This window comes from Oratosquilla oratoria, unplaced genomic scaffold (assembly GCF_046742065.1).
Source record: "Oratosquilla oratoria isolate Oo_2021 unplaced genomic scaffold, ASM4674206v1 SCAFFOLD48, whole genome shotgun sequence".
NCBI classification, from domain to species: domain Eukaryota; kingdom Metazoa; phylum Arthropoda; class Malacostraca; order Stomatopoda; family Squillidae; genus Oratosquilla; species Oratosquilla oratoria.
In genome coordinates, this window is record NW_027467712.1 from 147,160 (window position 1) to 167,393 (window position 20,234).

General features: G+C 39.5%; 1 protein-coding gene across 6 annotated transcripts in view; it reads left to right on the top strand.

Moving 5' to 3' along the window:
• LOC143023485 (uncharacterized) overlaps positions 1 to 20,234 on the top strand; it is a 96,967-nt gene that overhangs the window by 58,434 nt on the left and 18,299 nt on the right. For 5 of the 6 annotated variants that reach the window (XM_076182007.1, XM_076182005.1, XM_076182006.1 and 2 more), the window contains 8 exons: positions 9,629 to 9,835; positions 10,177 to 10,277; positions 13,723 to 13,912; positions 15,343 to 15,534; positions 16,075 to 16,233; positions 17,350 to 17,487; positions 18,649 to 18,778; positions 19,984 to 20,103. In XM_076182007.1, the coding sequence (XP_076038122.1) occupies positions 9,629 to 9,835; positions 10,177 to 10,277; positions 13,723 to 13,912; positions 15,343 to 15,534; positions 16,075 to 16,233; positions 17,350 to 17,487; positions 18,649 to 18,778; positions 19,984 to 20,103 (1,237 nt within the window). Of the gene's footprint in view, positions 1 to 4,845; positions 5,475 to 9,628; positions 9,836 to 10,176; positions 10,278 to 13,722; positions 13,913 to 15,342; positions 15,535 to 16,074; positions 16,234 to 17,349; positions 17,488 to 18,648; positions 18,779 to 19,983; positions 20,104 to 20,234 lie in introns of those variants that run through there. The other variant, XM_076182009.1, reaches the window with a different exon arrangement.

A 20,234-nucleotide genomic window follows, 5' to 3' on the forward strand; every position in this document is an offset into this window, starting at 1 on the left:
TGTGTGTGTGTGTGTGTGTGTGTGTATTTGTACCTAATTGTACCTACCAGCATTTCCCTAATTGTAGTTTACGAGAAGGGAGCTACACTTATGGGGTCCTGTCTCTTAGATTTCAATTATACCTCGTTTTGAATTCGTGTGTAGTTCAGGTTTGGGCTATATCAACTAAGCTATTCCAGTAACAAACGGATTCATAGCCTCCTGTCAATTTGTCTTTTTTCAATTTGTGTGTATGTGTGCGCGCGCGCGCGTGTGTGTGTGTGTCTTTTGATAAAGAGGTAGACTCACACTGGGAAAAGAAATCGATGTTGTAATATGTCTTCAAGTAAACCCGGGCAAAAGTTGCCGATTCTATTACAAGGTCGGTGCCACGTGCCGAGGTGCGAGAATGCAAAATATATGTGGAGAGGGACAACGCGATTCGAGGAGTCGGTGGTGGGCGGGCTGGGAGGACCGGAGAGGAGGAGGAGGAACCGGTGATGATTCATTCTCCGGACATTCCCGCTACAACTGTTGCGGCGCAAAGTGCCCGTTGGCGTAATAAGGGAGCCTGCTAGGCCAGCAGCCGATGTTGACCCTACCTGACCTGATCTGAGCTAACCTGGACGGTGTCTCTATCCCTAACGGCGTATCCACGTCCACGGAAGCCCAAGTAAAGAATCTGGGCAGAACTCGACAGCAAATGATGTCTGCGATGTTGGCACTTGACAAGGTAGATCGAACAGAAATCCTTGTGTCTCCCAGTCGTTTTCGAACTTTTGAAGCTACTGCATACTCAATCGCACTTGAGCTCTTTTGCTAACGATTTCATTCAGCGAAGGAGGGGAGGGGAAGCCGCCATGTTACCAACGTGTTGAATACATCTCGACTTCTCGAAATAGACTATGACAAAGTGAATATATCTCCAGTCTGTCATCAGTACCATATTTTGAGTTCATTTTACTCTTTGACTGTGACCAGGTATATTACTTTCGTTGGTAAACTATTACATTTTCCTATGAAACAAATTGAGAAGTTAAACTTTTTTAATACTTTCTTTTTCTTGAAGGTTACATTCTTGGCTTCTACTTTTGAAATGTGATCGTTATCTTAGGTGTTGTTTGTCTTGGATATAAATTCATACCCTTGCATTTTTTGTGCCATAGAAATACAAACGATGGCATTAACGAGCACTGCAGTATTCAACTCAAACTATTTTCATCGTGTTCATCATCTTCATCTACCTTCTTCCATTCCAACAACTTTCTTAGTCAACCTCTCACCCACTCCAACCTTTTTGCAAACTTCTTGTGACGAAAAATTACTCTCAAACTTAATCGAATCCTCTGGCGTTAGCCAGGACATCATTCAGCTAACCACATGGCTGGAGAGGGCTCAAGATAAGGTAGATGAGATCGTTCAGACACTAAAACATCTCACCTCGAAGTCGTCAGGATCTCCTGCGCACCATCCGAACGGAACTGGGGCTCTTGTGTGACAACAGGCTCTTCCAGGTGCTTCATCCTCTTCCTTCGGATTATGCTCACTAATACCTCTCCAGACACATTTGCAATACTGGAACATTTCCAGTTCTTGTCGATAGATACTAAATTTGCTTCTTTATGAATAGAAAAAGGCCTTCCTTCCTTCCTTCTTATAAGCTCTTGAATATATTTTATATCGTTGTCAGACTGTCACGTGATTGCTTCAAAGGTTTTCTCACTACTTATCCCAATTCTACATCCGAGACTCTTGTCCAGTTGGAGTTTCCTTCTGGCCAAATGTCCCTCGGCTCCTTTTCCAGTAAAACTTAAAGTTGTCCTTCTTTTTCCTTCTTCTTTCTTGTTGTTGTTCTTTTTTTTTCTTTTTCTTTCTCTTTCTTTTGGCTCTTCTTCCGTATCTTTCTTCTTGCTCCTCTTCTTCATCTCTCTCACTCACTCTTTCACTCACTCTCACCCTCTCTCCACCCTTCTCGGTCTGTTTGTGTCGTACAGTGCTGACGTTAAAGATGTGTTGTGATTAAGAATGTACTGACTCAGCTTCGTATTTAAATCGACATTTTTGCAGTGTCGAGTTGCCAAACAGTATATCACTCAGTTTCTCCCTTTTTTAATCTCTATTGCTTCTAATTCTGCCAGAGTACAAATGGTTTCTTGTAAACAGTTGTCTTTTTTCCTGTCGATCTTCATTCCTTCTATACCGGCTGTCACTTTTCCAGCTGCTGCCAGTCTATCTTATTCATTTCATTAATCTCTGTGGAACAGTCTCTGTAATGAAGGGGTGTTCATATTTATGGTTACTGCTGTTAATTTATTTTTTTCAGCATTTGGTCAAGATTTCTGGGTTGCCACATTCCATTCATCACATTCAATTTACTTTAACCTCTTCCTAACCGTAGGGAGGAGATTCCACGGAGCTGAATAAAATCATCTGGTCGAAGCGAACTGGGCGTCGTTACTTTCACCTTTGGCGGCATTTCCACTCCTTTGTTGACGTCGTGGGGTGGGGGATGTTCTCTGTCCCCAGCGTTGAACAACTATCCATTGACGCCACTTGCTTCACTTACATAAGACTGCCTGGCGTCAGACAACACTGAATTGTAGTGTATCATAGGGAAGATATTGAGATCATCCCCATGTCTTCAGCCCAGACTACCCCTGCAGGGTTAATCAGACTGGCACAGGAGAATGTAACATTTATTTTACCGGTTATGAGAACTTTGAGATGCGAGGTAGAATGTAGATTGAGAGAAGCAAGTAAATGCCTTGGGGAATTAAAAAATGTAATGAGAAATATACTTTTGGGAATGGATGCTAAGAGGATATTGTATGAAGGGGTGATTGTGCCGACAGCACTGTATGGGAGACAAATATGGATAATTATAAGAGAGGAAGAGTTTAAATGTGTTTAAGATGAATTTCCTAAGAAGTATGGTAGGTGGTTACTAGGCTGGATAGAGTAAGAAACGAGGAGGTGAGGAGGCGGAGGTGGAGGGAATGAACATGAGGGAGCGACCAAGGATGAGATGGATGGATGGGGTATGGGGAGGCGTTGGGAAATGTTTGTTGAAGAAGGAAGGGAGAAGACAAAAGATAGGGGTGAATAGAGAATGGTTGTGTATGGATGATGCTGTGATGCATGGAAGGGAGTGGGTGGAGGTGAGGGAGTATTTGTGAATGACATTTTGACGGAGACCGAAGGAATTTCTCCCCGTCTTCTCCTTTTCTGCATGAAGGGACTGAGAGAGGGGGGTCACCGATTAAATGAAGCGGCCTTGCTGTGGATGTGCTGTGTCTTACTACATTGCTTCTGACCCAGGGCAGTGGGCAAGATGCAGGGATGACCCGTCATCCAGGAGCCAAGAAAAGAGGGAGGGAGGAGTGGTGAATGGGAGTGGAGTATATGGGGATGAAATGGGTGGAAGTGAATTTATGCCTTTGCTTTTGGCTACCTCCCTTGTAAAGAGGGAAAAGCACTCGGTATATGTATGTAAATATATATATATATATCTATATATATATATATACTGTATATATATGTATGTAGTTATGTATATGAGGGGTGGAAAGGGAGCTGGGAGATAGGGTTGATGAAAGAGTATTAGGATGGTTTGGACACATGGAAAGAATGAGTGAAGAAAGATTAGTAAAAGAAGTGTGGAAGGCGGAGGTGGAAGGAGTGAATATGAGGGGGCGTCCTAGGATGAGATGGATGGATGGGGTGAAAGGGGCTATACAAAAGAGAGGAATGTCTGTAGAGGAAGGACGGGAGAGGACAGAAGATAGGGGTGAATGGAGAAGGGTTGTGTATAGATGAGGCTGTGATGCATGAGGGGGAGTGGGTGGGGGATGGGGGGTGAGGAAGTATGTATGAGAAAAATTTGACGCAGCCCGAAGGGATTTCTCCCCGTCTTCTCCTTTCCTACATGAGGGGACGGAGAGGGGGGGTCGCCGAATTCATGAAGCGGCCTTACTTTGGATGTGCTGTGTCTTGCGACACTTCTGACCCAGGGCAGTGGACAGGATGCAGGGATGACCCGTCATCCAGGAGGTGCCAAGAAAGGAGGGTGGAGGGGAGTGGAATATATGGGAAATAAAATGGGTGGGAGTATTGTTCTATGTATTTTTCTTTTTGGCTACCCCCCCCCCCGTGTAAGGGAAAAAGCCTTTGGTATATGTATGTATATATGTATATAATATATATATATATATATGTGTGTGTGTGTGTGTGTGTGTGTGTGTGTGTGTGTGTGTTTCTGTGTATGTGTGTGTGTGTGTGTGTGTATGTGTGTGTGTGTGTTCGTTTTAAATTTACAACAAGGGGGAAGTGGAATCGGTAAGCTTGATTTACTACAGTAGTGACAGCTTTTGAGTAGCGTAGCAAGACGAAAATCACGTGAAATTATACTGATGTCGAAATTATTCACCTCGTTTCTCTGGCAGAAAAGAATATATAAGGAGGTATGTATACACGAACGAAATCTTAATGAATAATCCTGCTGCAGCTGTCTCTACATATTTGTTACAGGAAACGTATCTGAAAATCAAACATTTCCTCGGTAAAGCTTCTGGTCGGGATGGATTCCAGGAACTTCATCGATTGCACGGCCTGGGCTTATCGAACATCTTCCTTGATGTTAACAAGTTGCTGATTGCAAATACGCAGAAACTGTTTAACCAGAAATTGTGTAACTATGCCTGATACAGTTACAAAATGTGTAATGTAAAAAAGTCGTCAGACACCGCCGAACCTGGCAACAGCTGCTGCCTTTGGCGGGAGCTGCGCGCGCAACCGTCAACAAACATTCCGGGCGGGCGGTAGTCGGGACAAGGTGAAGGACGTGCGCGTTTGAACTGGGAGTAATGAACTGTCAACGTTCATTGAGAAAGACTGAGAGATTAGTGATTGAAAGTGACTGTAAGAACTTGTGAATATTTTTATGGTCAACATGCATACACCAATAAGTACTTGTAATGTTAGATCCTACTCGTTATGAACTGTGGCACTTGATCTACGCAAGATTTTTTGTCAGTAAGCAATGCGTACGGAATACAATGAAAACTAGCCAATACAATAGATGAAGATATTTTATACAAATACTGAAAAAGTGGATTTTGATTACGACAAGTATGCTCTCATCTTTTAATCATAAAAGATGATGAAGTATCACCAAATCTAGACATTGTCAAAGCCAAGAAGTTATTTCGTGTTATGAAATAGATTGCTTGGGTCGTGACCAGAAACATTTTGGTTCAATTTTTCCTCAGGTTTGATGACTTACAGAAAGTGGGTAGATGATGCCCGTAATCCTACAATACAGTATTATGTAAATAGAAAGACACTGATAATTTTTATGGCACTTCATTTTGATAATAAATAAGCCAAACAGGGCATAGAAGAGATGCATTGCTGAATGATACCAGGTACATTGTCTTAAACTTTGCTCAACTCAAAGAAAGTTCAGCAATCATGGAAATAAGGAGAAGAGTGAGAAGGTAGGGATTTTTTTCTTTCTTCCTTCGTGTTCTTTCACATCCACTTCTGAAGTTACTATTTTTGCTTCGTCAGTAGTATTTACATTGACCTGAAATCGTGTGTTGTAGATCCGTGTGTTAGCTATGCTTTTCGGAAACTATCCTTGGCATCTAAACCACAACATTTCGTTGATTTGGAATTCTATAAATGGCTTCGTGAAACTCACCTGTGTAGTAAATGTATTCGCATGCGCTACACATTTGAGCTAAAATTTCAAATCTGTTTTGTTCAAAGAAGAGTTTCCAGTACTAGTTTAGAAGTGCAATACCGTACGGAAATATAATTTATTCTCCTACTCTTCCCATGATAAACACGGCAAAATGAACTTGTATCCAACAAATATATTTTACCAACAAACATTCATAGTAACTTAGTTTGAATTTACCCAGGATTGTTGGCAATTCCTTTTATTTATTCATTTATTTATTTATTTATTAGTGTATAGCACAGTAGGGCGGGAGAGAACAATTAGCGTTTCCCAATTTTTGGTCGAAGATTCCAGTTTCCAATCACTGTGTATGTGATCATAAGATTTGGGGCAATGTAACAGCGAATTCACTGGGGAAAAAGAATTGCAGAATTATAGGGCAATTTAAATATGGCCAAAAATTAATATATGGAACATAGTCGCAAAGTCTAGAAATCCAAGAATTTGCGTAGTAGCCCCCCCCCCCCCTTTCAATTCTTCTTACATACCCCAGGGTGTAGGGCAATCCCAGTTTAAGACCACCGGGCTTATAGGCTGGGACCGGCCACGGGGGACTGCGAGAGATTCAACGTTTCGGTTACGTTGGAACATCTTGTGCAAAACAAAACGTTCGAGTTGCAATAAAAGAGTCCCCGCCACCCCACGTGCTTCTGTTCTCCATCGTCGAAATTGTTTGTCTAAAACCATTTTCATAAGTTGGTAAAGAAAGTGTGAAAAAAGTCCTGCACACAATTAGGAGCGAAGTGAGATGCAACTACATCACCTGACCTCTTCTTTTTCCTCCTCATCCTGCATCTCTTGCTCCTCCTCTTCTTCGCCCTCTTCCTCCTCCTCGCCTTCTTCCTCTTCCTCACCCTCTTCCTCCTCCTCGCCCTCTTCCTCCTCCTCGCCCTCTTCCTCCTCGCCCTCTTCCTCCTCCTTCACCACCACCTGACCTCCCCATGTGGTTGGTTCTTCCTCCAGTCGCGGACCACGATTGACACTCATTCTTGGGTCCTTTCTCCGGGCACCAGTGACACCGTTCAAGCAGAGTGAACCAACAGTCGTTGGCCAGCGCGCGCGCGTATGGCATGATAGCATCCGTAGAGCGAAGGGGCTCGGGGGGTGACGGTGGTGGTGGTCCATCGGGCGTTGATTGATCCTTGCAGTACACAGACATTCCTACCTCGTGCCGTTTAAGCTGAATGAACTTCGTAGATGACGATGTCTTGCCGTAGCCGGGATGGAAGCCGATGTCGATGGCCAGACGAGAGCCACTTTGTGCGTTACTGCTTTCTGACAATCTCGGGCGACAAGAAGTACTTGTGTTTCTCTCGGGCGAGGATTTCAGTTGGTAAACACGCCCTATGTTTAACTAGATTTCATATTTCACCAGTATCAATGTCCTCATCTCGTACATGACATTGTAGGATTTTTTCTTACCGTTGATCGAGTATTAATTATCAGGGATAACATTATTAGTGAGCAGCGATGATGGAACACACAGGGATACAACAGTTCTGACGGAGACTTCTAGAGTCCACTTGTGCAGTACGTAATTAATTGTATGGGTGGGTAGGTAGATCTAGTGTAGGGCATCCATAGAAAGATAAGTATATGCGACTCTCATGTAAGTAAGAAAGCAGATTTGAGTAGAATATATTGTGGAGGCGATAAAGGAGTGGAAATGGAATTGGGTAGGTCAAGTAGCCAAATATGTAACAAGTGTACGAGTATTACTGACTGGACGTAGAGAGGTGTTAGGTGTGGAAGAGGGAGACTAGACAGAAAATGGAGAGACAATATCGAGAAATTTGCAGGAGTAGTTTAGCAGAGGTTAGCCTTGTTCTAAGCATTGGTCCCTCCATTCATCTATGTGCACTCATTAGTCTTGACTCCATCGCCTTAGTCACTTTCCAAGTCTCATGCTTAGATCATGGTTGGTATTATACAGGGATTGTAAAATTTGTTTTATAAGAAGAGAACCTCTCATGATAATCCTATATTTACCAAATTTTTTCAAACTAATTCCGATGCGTATTTCTATTTAATTTTCATTTAGTTAGTTTTATCATCTACAAATAGTTATAGTTTTCAATTTCCAGAAAATTCTTGCCATTGAACTGTTGAACATGAAATTAGTTATACAAGTGTTTGCTGTTTCTGAAATTAGAATAAAACCATCCGCAAATCTCGATTTCTGACTGTACGGGACAAAGGCTTTGACTTCTGGGTCTGTGGTTGTGGCTGACCCAAGCGTCTGATGATGTTTACCTTTGTCCTGCCCTCAACATCGTTGCTCAAGGTCGACCCCCCCCCCCTCCACGCTAGCGGAATCGGCTGATCATAAATCATACCAGCACAACCCTTATCTCCTTATCTAGTAGTAGGGATGTTTGATATTCCGAGGAATTCCATTCTCATGAACTTTTTCTATGAGACTTAAAATAGTCTCATGGGAAAAATGAAGTTGACGTGACATGTTTTCGGCCTTGTGAAGACAAATTTGTTTTGCTTGCATACCATCGAGATCATATGAGAACTGAACGGTGTATTTCCGTTAAATTAAAATCTATATTTGGGATTTTTCTTCCGTCTTTATTTTTTAAGTCCGTCAAAATATGTGAAATATTTTAGTTGCATATATGCTGAATGAACTATATTTTCTTAATACCTCTCACTCATCTATTCGCTAGTACTAGATGCTGAGGAAAACCGTTCGTATGGGTAGCTCAAAGCAGCGAGAAGTACTAGCTATAGTCAGCGCAACGAGAAATGACCGCTAAGGCGTGGCTAGGAGATTTCCCGGTGTTGCCACACATGGGCATCCATGGCGAGAACGTGCGTGTGGATGTAATGTTTTCTGAATGCAGTGTGAGGGGGGCGGGGCCAGAGATTAGATGTAGCGGCAACGTCACTCTCTCTTCCTCATATGCCATGTCTAGACTCGAGGAAACGAAACCTTTGTATAGAAAACATTGCTTTGATTTTTACTTCAGTGGTGGTGTGTGACAAAAAATTATAATATAATTATATGTGGCAACATTATAAAATCATAAAATAGAATTATAAAATAAAATAAAATTATGAAATAATTATATGTTCCCAGTGCTCCGCCCTAACGGCCATTTCTCAATGCAACGGGTATAGTACAGCGCAAAATTGCTGATCAATCCAGCCGTATCACTGGATCCAGCGATTTTAGAAGCAAGTGTGACCAAAGTTTTATGTGAAAAGGTGGAGGAAATAGAGTTGAAGTTGGTAAGAGAAATCTTGAACCCGGTCCGGGGATCGAGTGTCAGCCCTTCGAGGCTCCATCTCCATATGGTTCCAGATGCGCATGTTTTCGTTAAATTTTTCCTCGTCGATCGGGAACGCAATTTTTTATCCAAATTTTGTTTGAACATCGGTTGACTCAAACTCGATACACTTGTCCAAAACTCTTCCCAACCCAAATGTGAAAAAATCGTGTTGTATTTCGTTCTCTTTTCTATGAACACAAATTAGGATAATTTGGAAAAATGTCTGATCATTTTCGTCTTTTTCACTCTGCTTTGAACACCCAGGGCAAAAAGTCTATGTAGTCTTCCTTTTTTTAATTCTTTTGATTAAAATTAGTTATTATTATTATAATTTTTATTATTATATTATTATTATTATTATTATTATTGTTATCGGCTACCTCTCATATAAGGAAAGGCCTTATGTATTATCATTATTATTGTTGCATTAGTACTGTATTACTAGTGTTATTACTTTTATCGCTGTTCTATCAATGATAATTCTGTAGACGTGATTTATGTCGTGCTTATTATGATAATGATAATTGTTTTCATTTTTTTAGGACGGAAGACATTAATTTATTTGTGTATAAGTGAAACCGTACGTGGATGAAGCGTAGATTAATATAATGTTGACATCTTTCAGCATGTTGCGCATGGAAGAGGAGTTGAACCAGCTGCACCTTCACTCCCAGAGGTCGACGCCAATGGAAGCACCAGCTGGCAAGTACCTTCAGCCGCAGCAGCAGCAGCAGCTTCAGATCCAGCAGGGCGAGACATCGGGACAGCAGCAGCAGTATGAAGGCAGCAGCAGTCCGGACACCCCTCCCGGCGGAGTCCATGTCACTTACAGGTAAACAACGCATAGATTGTCTTGTGGCGGAGAATCCTGTGTGCATATGTATAGCAAGGTGACGTATGATCTGAGCAGTGGAAAGAGGGATAGGGATGACCCATCATCCGCAAGGAACATGAATAGAGGGTACAATAAATGGATTTTGAATGAGTGTGGGATGGGCGAAGGATGGATGTATGCTTGGAATCCACTCCCCATATAAGGGGGAAGAGGAGTTTTGATATATGTTTGTATATTTATATTTGTGAACGACATCAGTTTTATTTCTTTGCCAAGCTCCTTTATTAATCTTCATTTTGCCTCATGGGTACTGACATTTCCATCATTAATCCACACAGGGATGGCCAACGTGTACCGTGGTTTGAGGGTATCATTGGATGTCTTCGCCCCGTCTGGACCATCATTGGGAAGGCTGCCCTCAGTGAAAAGCAGGCACAGAGTAAGTATTGGATGATATAGAGGATGTTAGCCCTCTCACTATGTTGATATTCCCTCAGTTGAGTAAAATTCAGTCAGTCATTTTCTTGCAAGAAAACCATAGTGAATTATAGAGTGAAAGAAGCAAGTAAATGTCTGGATGGATATTATGAGAAACAGTTTGAGATGAATGCAAATAAAAAGTTGTCTGGAGTTACTGTACCTGTAGTGCTTATAGAGTAGAGACTTGGATGATATTATGATTTTGAGATGAAATGTTTGAGAAATATGAAGTGTTACAAAAATGGAGGGTGAGAAATATGAAATTGAGGCAGAGAACAGGGCTGGGGGAGAGGGAGGTGTCAAATAGGATAGAACAGAATGCAGATGTTGTTTAGGCATATGAAAAGAATGAATGAGGTAAGACCAACAAAGAGTATGGAAAGCAGAATTAGATAGGATAAGTTTTATAGGGAAACCAAGAATGAGGTATGTGCACAAGGAAAGTCTGTCTATCAGGGAAAAGAGATTATAACAGATAGGAATGAATAGAGGATGACTGAAAGGATGATGCAGTCTAAGCTGATCTCATCTGTATCATAATTTATTTTGAGTTATTGAGGAGGAGGTAACCATACATTCAAGCAATGGGGGTGAACCAGCTCCAGCTGTTGGGTCCTGCTATGGAAGAGCTGTGCCTCACTGCTTTGCTTTTGACCCAAGCAATGTGGATGTTTGTCTGAACTTTCTGTAAAGGATTTTTTCAACTTTATTATTGGATTTTCTACATCTTTGTTGGAAAAGGGAGTAATGGCATCTGTGTCTTGATTTTATATTTCATTTCCTTTTGGTTCTCTTCCTATTTTCAAGTGTTGTGGATATGAAACTTGTTATGGAAAAGTGCTTGTTTATGATGTTGCACTTCTATTTTAGTTATAAGGTTTATCTTTGATCAAGTCCAAATGGTTCATGCTTGGGTGGGGGGACTCATTTTTTTGTTGATAGAGATTTTTATAGTAAGACACATTTGTTTGTTATTTTACCATGAATAGTTTTTTGTGTTTTGTTATTTTCTCAATATTGCTATCTATTTGATGAAGTGGATCTTTCTCTTTTTCTGTGGGTTTCTATTTGTTTTTTAGTTTATTGCTCTTGTTAAGAGAGTGACTATCTCAAGTGGGGGTCATACTTTTTCCTCTATTCTTTGGCCTTCTGTATGGTCAATGTATTATTCTATAGATGGATTATTGTGAATGTTTCTTTAGTTCCTATATATTTCCTCAATGTAATTTTCCATTTTTATTTTCTTGTAGTTTTGTGATGTTTCTTTGGCTTCAAATTCTATGGTAATCTTTATTGGAAAGTGGTCTAGGGGAGATCATGGATATTTTCTCATATTTGTGGTTGGAGAGAGAGAGTGATTATATTGTTAAGTTTGTTGGTTGGATTGGGGAAACAGCTGTGAGGTGGTGAGGGAAGTAAATGCAAGAATGACAGGGGTTTGAAGTGGGAATATTAAACTGGAGGAAGTGTTAGGTGAACCAGTTGTTTATGGATGGCACTGGCAGTTGGTGCTGGACTTTGGGAAGGTGTATGAAAAGAGAGAGCTTAATGTAAATGTGGATAAAAGTAAGGTGAGGAGATGTACAAGGAGTGATGAAGATGGGTTAGAGGTGAGTTTGAAGGATGGAAGGTTGGAGGAAGTGAAAAACTTTAAATATTTGGGTTGCATGTGGCAATGAAAGTAGGAATGGAAAGGTGAAAGGACTGAAATGTTTTATGAGAAATAGGTATCAGAGGATGAGCACAGAGGAAGTTGCATGAGGGAGTGATTGTGCCTACAGTACTATATGGAGCAGAGACCTGTAATTTAAAGAAGGCAAAAAGGAAGACCCTAAACATGTTTGCGATTACGTGTTTGAGAATTATGGTAGGTGTTACAAGGATGGGTAGAGTGAAAAGTGTGGAGGTGAGGCAGAAAATGGGGTAGAAGGAGAAATGCTGGATAGGGTAGTTCAAAAGGTGCTGAGATGGTTTGGGCATATGAGAGTAATGAATAAGGGAAGACAAGCCAAAAGAGGATGGAAAGTAGGTATGAATGAAGTAAACTTAAGTAGACCAAAAATGAGGTGGATAGACAGGGGGAAAAGAGCACTGTATGCAAGAGGAATGACTGTTCAGCAAGGAAGAGAGGAGTGAATGGAGAATATTAGTAAGAGAATGAAGAAATGATGCAGCCCATAGGGATGTTTTTCTTGTCTGCTCTGAAAATTATTTCGAGTGAATGAAGGGAGGGGTCCCATATATTGAAGTAATAGGAGCTGTGAGGCCCTACTGTGGAAGTGCTGGTTCATTGCATTACATTTGACCCAAATAGTGTAGTGGAGTACAGGGATGACCCTTCATCCACAAAGTACTAAGATGAAAGCTTTGGTGAATGGGTATTGAATGGATGTGGGATGAGTGTAGGGTGTGTATTTACCTAGTTGTATTATACGGGAAGGGAGCTATGCTCGCAGTGACCTGTCTTTGTATCGCTCAGCATCTAGTTTTTTCTTAAAATCTTGAATAGTGTTTGCACACATTGTTTCTTTGTCTAATTTGTTCCATATATCTATCACTCTGTGTGTCTCATTTGATTTGCTCACTTCCTTGTACTGAGAAAAGGGCCTTTTGGTATATATGTGCATATGTACAGATATAATTACCTAATTGTATACAGGAAAGAAGCAATGCCCGTGGGGTACCATCTGCTTTTCAGTTTATCATACCTAGCTTTAGATTCATGCATGGTTCCAGCTTGGCATAGATCCTTAATTTCCAATAGTCATATTTAGATTTGTATTCATGTAGTGTTCCAGTTTCAGCTATTCTTAGTATTATGCTTCTATAAAGAATACTGTAATTCTTCACATATATGTGTGTGTGTGTGTGTGTGTGTGTGTGTGTGTGTGTGTGTATATATATATATATATATATATATATATATATATATATATATATATATATATATATATATATATATATATATATATATATGGGGAAGGGGGGGGGAAAAGACACAGGTCTAGGTCAAGGTTTATTCCCAACAAGTTTTGCTTAGGCTTGGTGGTAAGGACTTTGGTTTCTAAATGTATGTATTCTATTTTTGCTGTTTTAGTGGGACCAAATATTGTTCATCTGTGTGAGAGCAAAATCTTTCCTCATAAAGAAATAGTGAAATGCTTTTTCATTATTGCTGTCCCTTCTTCCTGCTGCCACCCTGAACTTATCCTTTATCACTTATAGAGATCCACATCTTCCTTTTCTGATCTCTTTGTAGTCAGGGGAGGAGGGGAAAAAATACCACCAATCAGCTCCCAATATTATATGAGTTTGTATATTATAATTAAGTATTAGTAACTTACCACTTACGAATCATACTTTAATATATAAATAGAGTAATTTGATTAATATTCTTCTTTCAGCTGTTGACGACTGGGATATTCCCTTTGAAGAAATATCTGACTTACAATGGTTGGGATCAGGCGCGCAAGGTGCAGTGTTCCGTGGTCGTTTGAAGAGTGTTTGGGTTGCTGTTAAGAAGGTGCGAGATATAAAGGAGACAGACATCACACACTTACGCAAACTCAACCATCCAAATGTTGTGCAATTTAAGTAAGTTATTTGTGACTTTGTATTTTTATTTATGATAGTATATATATGAAAATACATGAGAATTGTAAAAGTAAAACATAGATGATTTTTACAAATGCTTGTTCTCATAATATTGTTATTTGCATGTATTAAAGTTTATTCTAAATGTATTTAGACAATTATGCATATATCAGAATAATGATTCTAAAAGATACCAGCCGACAGAAAAGTTCTTGTGGCAGTTCACATAAATAGGGCTATTAATACATTGCACAAAATGTAAGGTTAAGGTAGATCATAGAGACTTGCATGCACAAGAATGAAAGAAATTGGTAAAAGATTTCCTGACAGGCATACACTGCAGAATGCATCAGAATCAACACATGTTAGATACTACAAAACTGTACAATTGTGTCCCAGTAATGGCAATCATTTGATACAAAAACTCCTCATGCCAAAACTAAAACATATATTATTACACACACTGAGAATCTAACAGTAATAATGCAACACCACAGCTGCAGTATTGTTACCAAGATCATACACATATCGCAAAAAACTGGAAGGATGGGTGACATAAAACAAGAAGTCGGCATTCCATCAAAAATCCTTGATTACATTACTTACTCTACACAGCTACAAATCTATATTCCACCACACTGCATTATTGTATGGCCATAGCCTACTGAAAAGAAGAAGAAGAACAAAAATACCAGACTGGAATCTACAGTGGATTTTATGCATTTGCTTTTTGGCTACTTCCCTTGTAAGGGAGAAAAAGCCATTGGTATATGTATGTATGTATACACATTACTTTTCCTCTTCACACAAGAAATTTCACAAGGAAAACAGAGAAAAATTGAATATGTTCAGAACAGTTACTATAAACTTGAGATTGAGACAATAGCAAGAAAAGCTTGTTACAGTGGACAAATACTTTATAATGACTACTCTAAACTATGCTTCCACAGCTAGTTTCCCTACAGTAACAAACATAGAAGAAATACAGAACAATACCTTAAGAATACAGGTACCAGACTGTTTATCCAACAAGTTTTGAACCAGTTTTAGAGTATGAAATGAGCAATGAATAAAAGAACAGCATTGCTGTACTAATATACCTGGATTGAGTTTCATAAATAATTCCACTTTCTTCAGTATACTGGATACTGCTTGTGGTGGTCCTGCAAATATCCCAGACATTAAAGCAGAAGAAATGCTTCTAAAATACCCAATATAACAATACATAGATCTTTCTCTGAGTGTTTTATGGTCTCATTGGTTGTGACATGTTACCTTGCAACCATAGGTCCAATCCAATAGAGAATCTAGGTGATGCATGTTAGTTTTGTAAGTTTTTTTCTTCCTCCTCACCATCCCAGTCATTTCATGCACAAATTGACAACAAAAAGATTTTCCTGTAGCTAATATAATTTTTTTTTGTGTTTCAGGGGTGTGTGCACCCAGGCCCCTTGTTACTGCATCATCATGGAGTACTGTCCCTTTGGTCCCTTGTACAATTTGCTTAAGGATGGAAGAGACATTCCACCAGACAAAGTTTCCAACTGGGCAAAGCAAATTGCATGTGGAATGAAGTATTTACATGAACACAAAATTATCCACAGGGACCTTAAAAGTCCAAAGTAAGTATGACATATTTTATTTCACCCACCTTATTATGTCATTAAACCTTGTGAGTTACATGGCACTATTACTTAAAAGAATAAGAACCTTTTACATTGATTTGTGTGGTTTGTGTAAAGTATTTCCATACTGCAATTGCACTTACCAAAAATCTGTACATTGTAAGAATTGAGGTACATTACTGTAATTGTTTCTGCTGTATTGCTTCTAACCCAGGTAGTGGGCAGGAGACAAGGATGACCCCTCATCCATGAGGAACTAAGATGAAAGGGAAAGAAGGGTGGTGGATGGGAATGGGCATGTGCCTTGATGGGCTACCCCCCTTATAATGGGGAAGAATCCCTTGGTATATAGATAGATAGAGTATAATTGTGTTTTAGGTTGGTAGTGTTTTCTTAGTTTTGTTCAATACCAGAATGAGGAATACAGGGGCCAATTTGGTAAACGCATATGGTGGTCCTGTGAAGTAAGAGATTGTGGAGAATCGTCTCCTTGCCAGTCATCTTCATGTTCTAACAGGGTATTATCATCTTTCACAGTGTTCTCATTGGCAACAACCAGACAGTAAAAATCAGTGACTTTGGTACATGTCGAGAATGGAATGACGTCAGCACACGCATGAGTTTTGCAGGAACTGTGGCTTGGATGGCACCTGAAGTGATTCGCAATGAACCATGTAGTGAAAAAGTTGACATTTGGTATGTATATGTTTTGAATACAATGTATATGATTGATGATTTGAAGAATGATTTATTTATTTATTTTATTCATTTATTTATCTATTTTCATTCCTCCCTGGCAAGAAGCAGGTTATATACCATTGTCACTTTTTCTTTATTGGATAAAGAGTGGCATTGAAATTGACTGTATATTCAAATAAAATATATTAGAAACAGAATACAAAAACAAAAACAGTAGAAGTTGTGAAAACTTAAAGAACTCAATCACAAAACTAATATATCCCATCACCATCAGACACTATGTTCCATTGGCAACAATAACAGTGGACACATTAAGATAATGCAGCCATCACCGCTTCAGAGACATTCCAACCCAGAAAGAAAAGGCCAACATTTTCATAGATCACTATGAAGAAATTGATCATATGCCAGCTCAACACACAAACCAATGCATCATTAGATACAAACATGTACCTCCTTTGGAACACACACCCATACTTACTACACCAATGAAGATGCACACAAAATCAGAAAAGATGAAATAGATTAATAGGTAAAACACTCATGCCACAAGTGAAGGTAGCATACCAAATATACACCTCATACAGTTAGTGACTGTCATGTTTGCCTGTAGCCTAACAAATAGGGATTCAACCACTGTTAAATATGATCAGCTACAGCTATGTATACTTTATGATACACTTTGGAAACAAAAATCATTACTCTTCTCAAAGGTAACAAAAAGACATGAGATTCAGAATCATACAGACCAGTCAGCTCCCCACAATAGCTGGAGTGATGGAGAGGACTCTCCCACACACAAAATTGTTTTTGAGCTTACCCCTCAACAGCACCACACTTACACAATTCATACTGGATAGATTCAATCCCAAACCATCACAATGGTCACTACAGTAGACATAATCAAGCTATTTGGCACTTGTAGAAAGAAATATGCTTCCATTCCAAACAACACATGACAGTGGTTCGCAAACTACTTCTCAGACAGACAGGCACATATTGAATATGTGGCACCCACTTCACATAACAAAAATATATCCAACAGAGCTCCATAGGACTTTTTACAACAATATGTATGTAAGTGGCATATCAATATGTAGTCTGTATTTGCAGGTCATTTGGTGTAGTGCTATGGGAACTACTAACTTGTGAGATCCCCTACCGAGATGTGGACAACTCTGCTATCATCTGGGGAGTGGGATCTAATTCACTTCGCCTTCCCATTCCATCCTCTTGTCCTGATGGGTTCAAGTAAGTTGTTAAGATCATTTGTGTTTAAAGAATCATATAAATGCAGCATTGTTCAGGAAAGGAAGGATGGGAAATATGAGGAAGAATGATAATTGTTATATCGAGTTTAGCTGAATAGAAAGCTATGGCCCCAAAGTGGGTAGCGACAGCCATTGGGCCATCCTATAGATCTGTCTGGGAAGAAATTTTGGACAATTGTCTTTGGTGTAATAGTAGGGGACTGTTTCTGTGTCACCAATTGAGTACATTATAGGATGGGGCTGTCACTAGTAGTTATCTTTCTTATGTGAAAATGTGCAGGAAATACAATTGAAATTGATAGACAGCCTAATGCAAAGACCTTGTGCCAGTCCCCTTGGGACTGTACATCTAGATCAAGGTGATGGGGCTGACAGATTTTGAAATGGGCACTAGAGAGATAAATCTTTCTGCCAAATATACACACACACACTCATATATATGCTTGGGAACATGATGGTACAGTAAGTCCTCGTTATACAGTACATATGCATTCCTGAAAAGCGTACTGCAAATTGAAATTACCACATACCAAACGCGGGAAGAGACTGATTGTTGTGGCTGTGATATGGTACAGTATAAACAAAACACGAGCGGATACCGTATCTGTGATTTTTTTTTTACCATAAATAGAATCGAGGGTAGTAATTACAAAATACTGTAACTGTGAATTTACCGGATAAAGAATTACTGTATAAGGAGGACTCACTGTACAAATCAGAAGAAGACAAGGTAAAGGAGTATTCCCCTGCTTATCCAAAAGTGAAAATAATTCTGTTGTCTGCACTGCACACTATCATTTCAACAAAGAGATTGTCATGACCTCCCATTTCCCAAGGAATCTTATTGTCTTCACATTTATGAATATAGTATATGACACCATTGGCAGGCTGAGTGAATAGAGAAACCTAGTTTCTTGGAGCAATTACAGAAAAAAAACTTCTGAAGATGGGAGACGACATTAGAAAGGTTTTAATGTATGTTCTTTGATTTAGCCACCCATGTAAGGGAGATAGAGCATTTGATATATGTCACTTTTCTATTGTACTGTGTTTTAAGAAGATTAATAAAAAAATTCATACTACAAATGATATAGCATTTTGCAGTAAACTTTATTTGTAACCATGTGATATTTTTCCTCAGACTTATTGTGCAAATGTGTTGGAACTCTAAACCACGTAATAGACCTTCCTTCAAATACATTCTTATGCACCTGGACATCGCAGCTGTTGAAATCTTGTCCACACCTCCTGAAACATACTTTAAAACACAGGTAAGACTACTTTATTCATGAAATTTTGTATGTCAGTTTTTGTTAATTGCAGGGATGACCCGTCATCCCGGAGGTGCTCAGATGAGAGGGAGGGTGGGAGGGGTGTGGATTGTATAAATGCATGTTTCATATTAGGGATGAAATGGGTGGGAGTGTTTTTATGCCTTTCCCTTTTTGGCTACCTCCCTTGGAAGGGGGAAAAAGCCTTGGTATATGTATGTATGTATGTTGTTATTATTATTATTATTATAGTTATTATTATTATTATTATTACTGTTATTATTAATATAATTATAATGGATGGGGTAAAAGGGGCATTGAGCAAGAGGGAATGTCTATTAAGGGAGGAAAGGAGAAGGCAGAAGATAGGGGTGAGTGGAGTGGCTGTGTATGTATTATGTCTTGCTGCATTGCTTCTGACCCAGGGCAATGAGCAAGATGCAGGGATGACCCCTCATCCAGTACAAGCCAAGATGGAAGGGAGGGAGGGGTGGTAAATGGGAGTGAAGTGGGTGGGGATGAAATGGGCAGTAGTGGAATTATGCCTTGTAAGGGAAAAAAAACCATTATATATATATATATATACACATGGATACATATACCAAAGGCTTTCTTCCCTCTTATAAGGGAGGTTTTATGTGTATATATATATATATATATATATATATATATATATATAATATATATATATATATATATATATATATATATATATATATATATATATCACTTAGACAAAATGTTGTAGCACATTTGTAAATATAATCATGAAGAACCCAGTCGGAATAAAAGGAAACTTTAGAAGGAAGTGTAACTTCTATATTTCGGCTAATAGCTATAGCCCTCTTCAGGAAAGTACAGATTACAAGAATTTGCAGAGACGTAAGTACAGTTGAGATGTGAGTAGAAGGTAAACATGCAGAGTTAGAACAGGACGATCCGTCACACAGGGTGGAACCAGAGGTGAGGGGATGTGTGGGTGGAGGTATGAGGTCAGGAGGGCAGTGGGCTGGAAGTCAGGTCAGGAGGGTGATAATTCTTTCTTCTAAATTTTCCTTTTATTCCGACTGTGGGTTCTTCGTGATTATATATATATGTGTGTGTGTGTGTGTTTCATCATAGTGTAGGGGTTAAGGAGAATTATATTTAGCACCTTACATCTGAAGTAATTGCTGATACACCTCTTTTGTAATCCTTCAAAATAGGCTTCATGGAAGGCAGAAATCAGACAGCAGATGGCAACTATGTGCTCCAAAGGCAACCACATTCCCAAAATGGAAGAGGATCTTGTTAGAAGGAGGAGAGAAGAACTCAAACATGCACAGGTAATAATGATAACAGCTGCTTTGAGTTTCATTGACTTGAAACCTGGAACCCCACAGTAGCCAACAGTAGTCAATGGGCCTTTTCATACATCTCTCTGGGAAGAAATTATGGACCATTGAAGGTGCCTTAT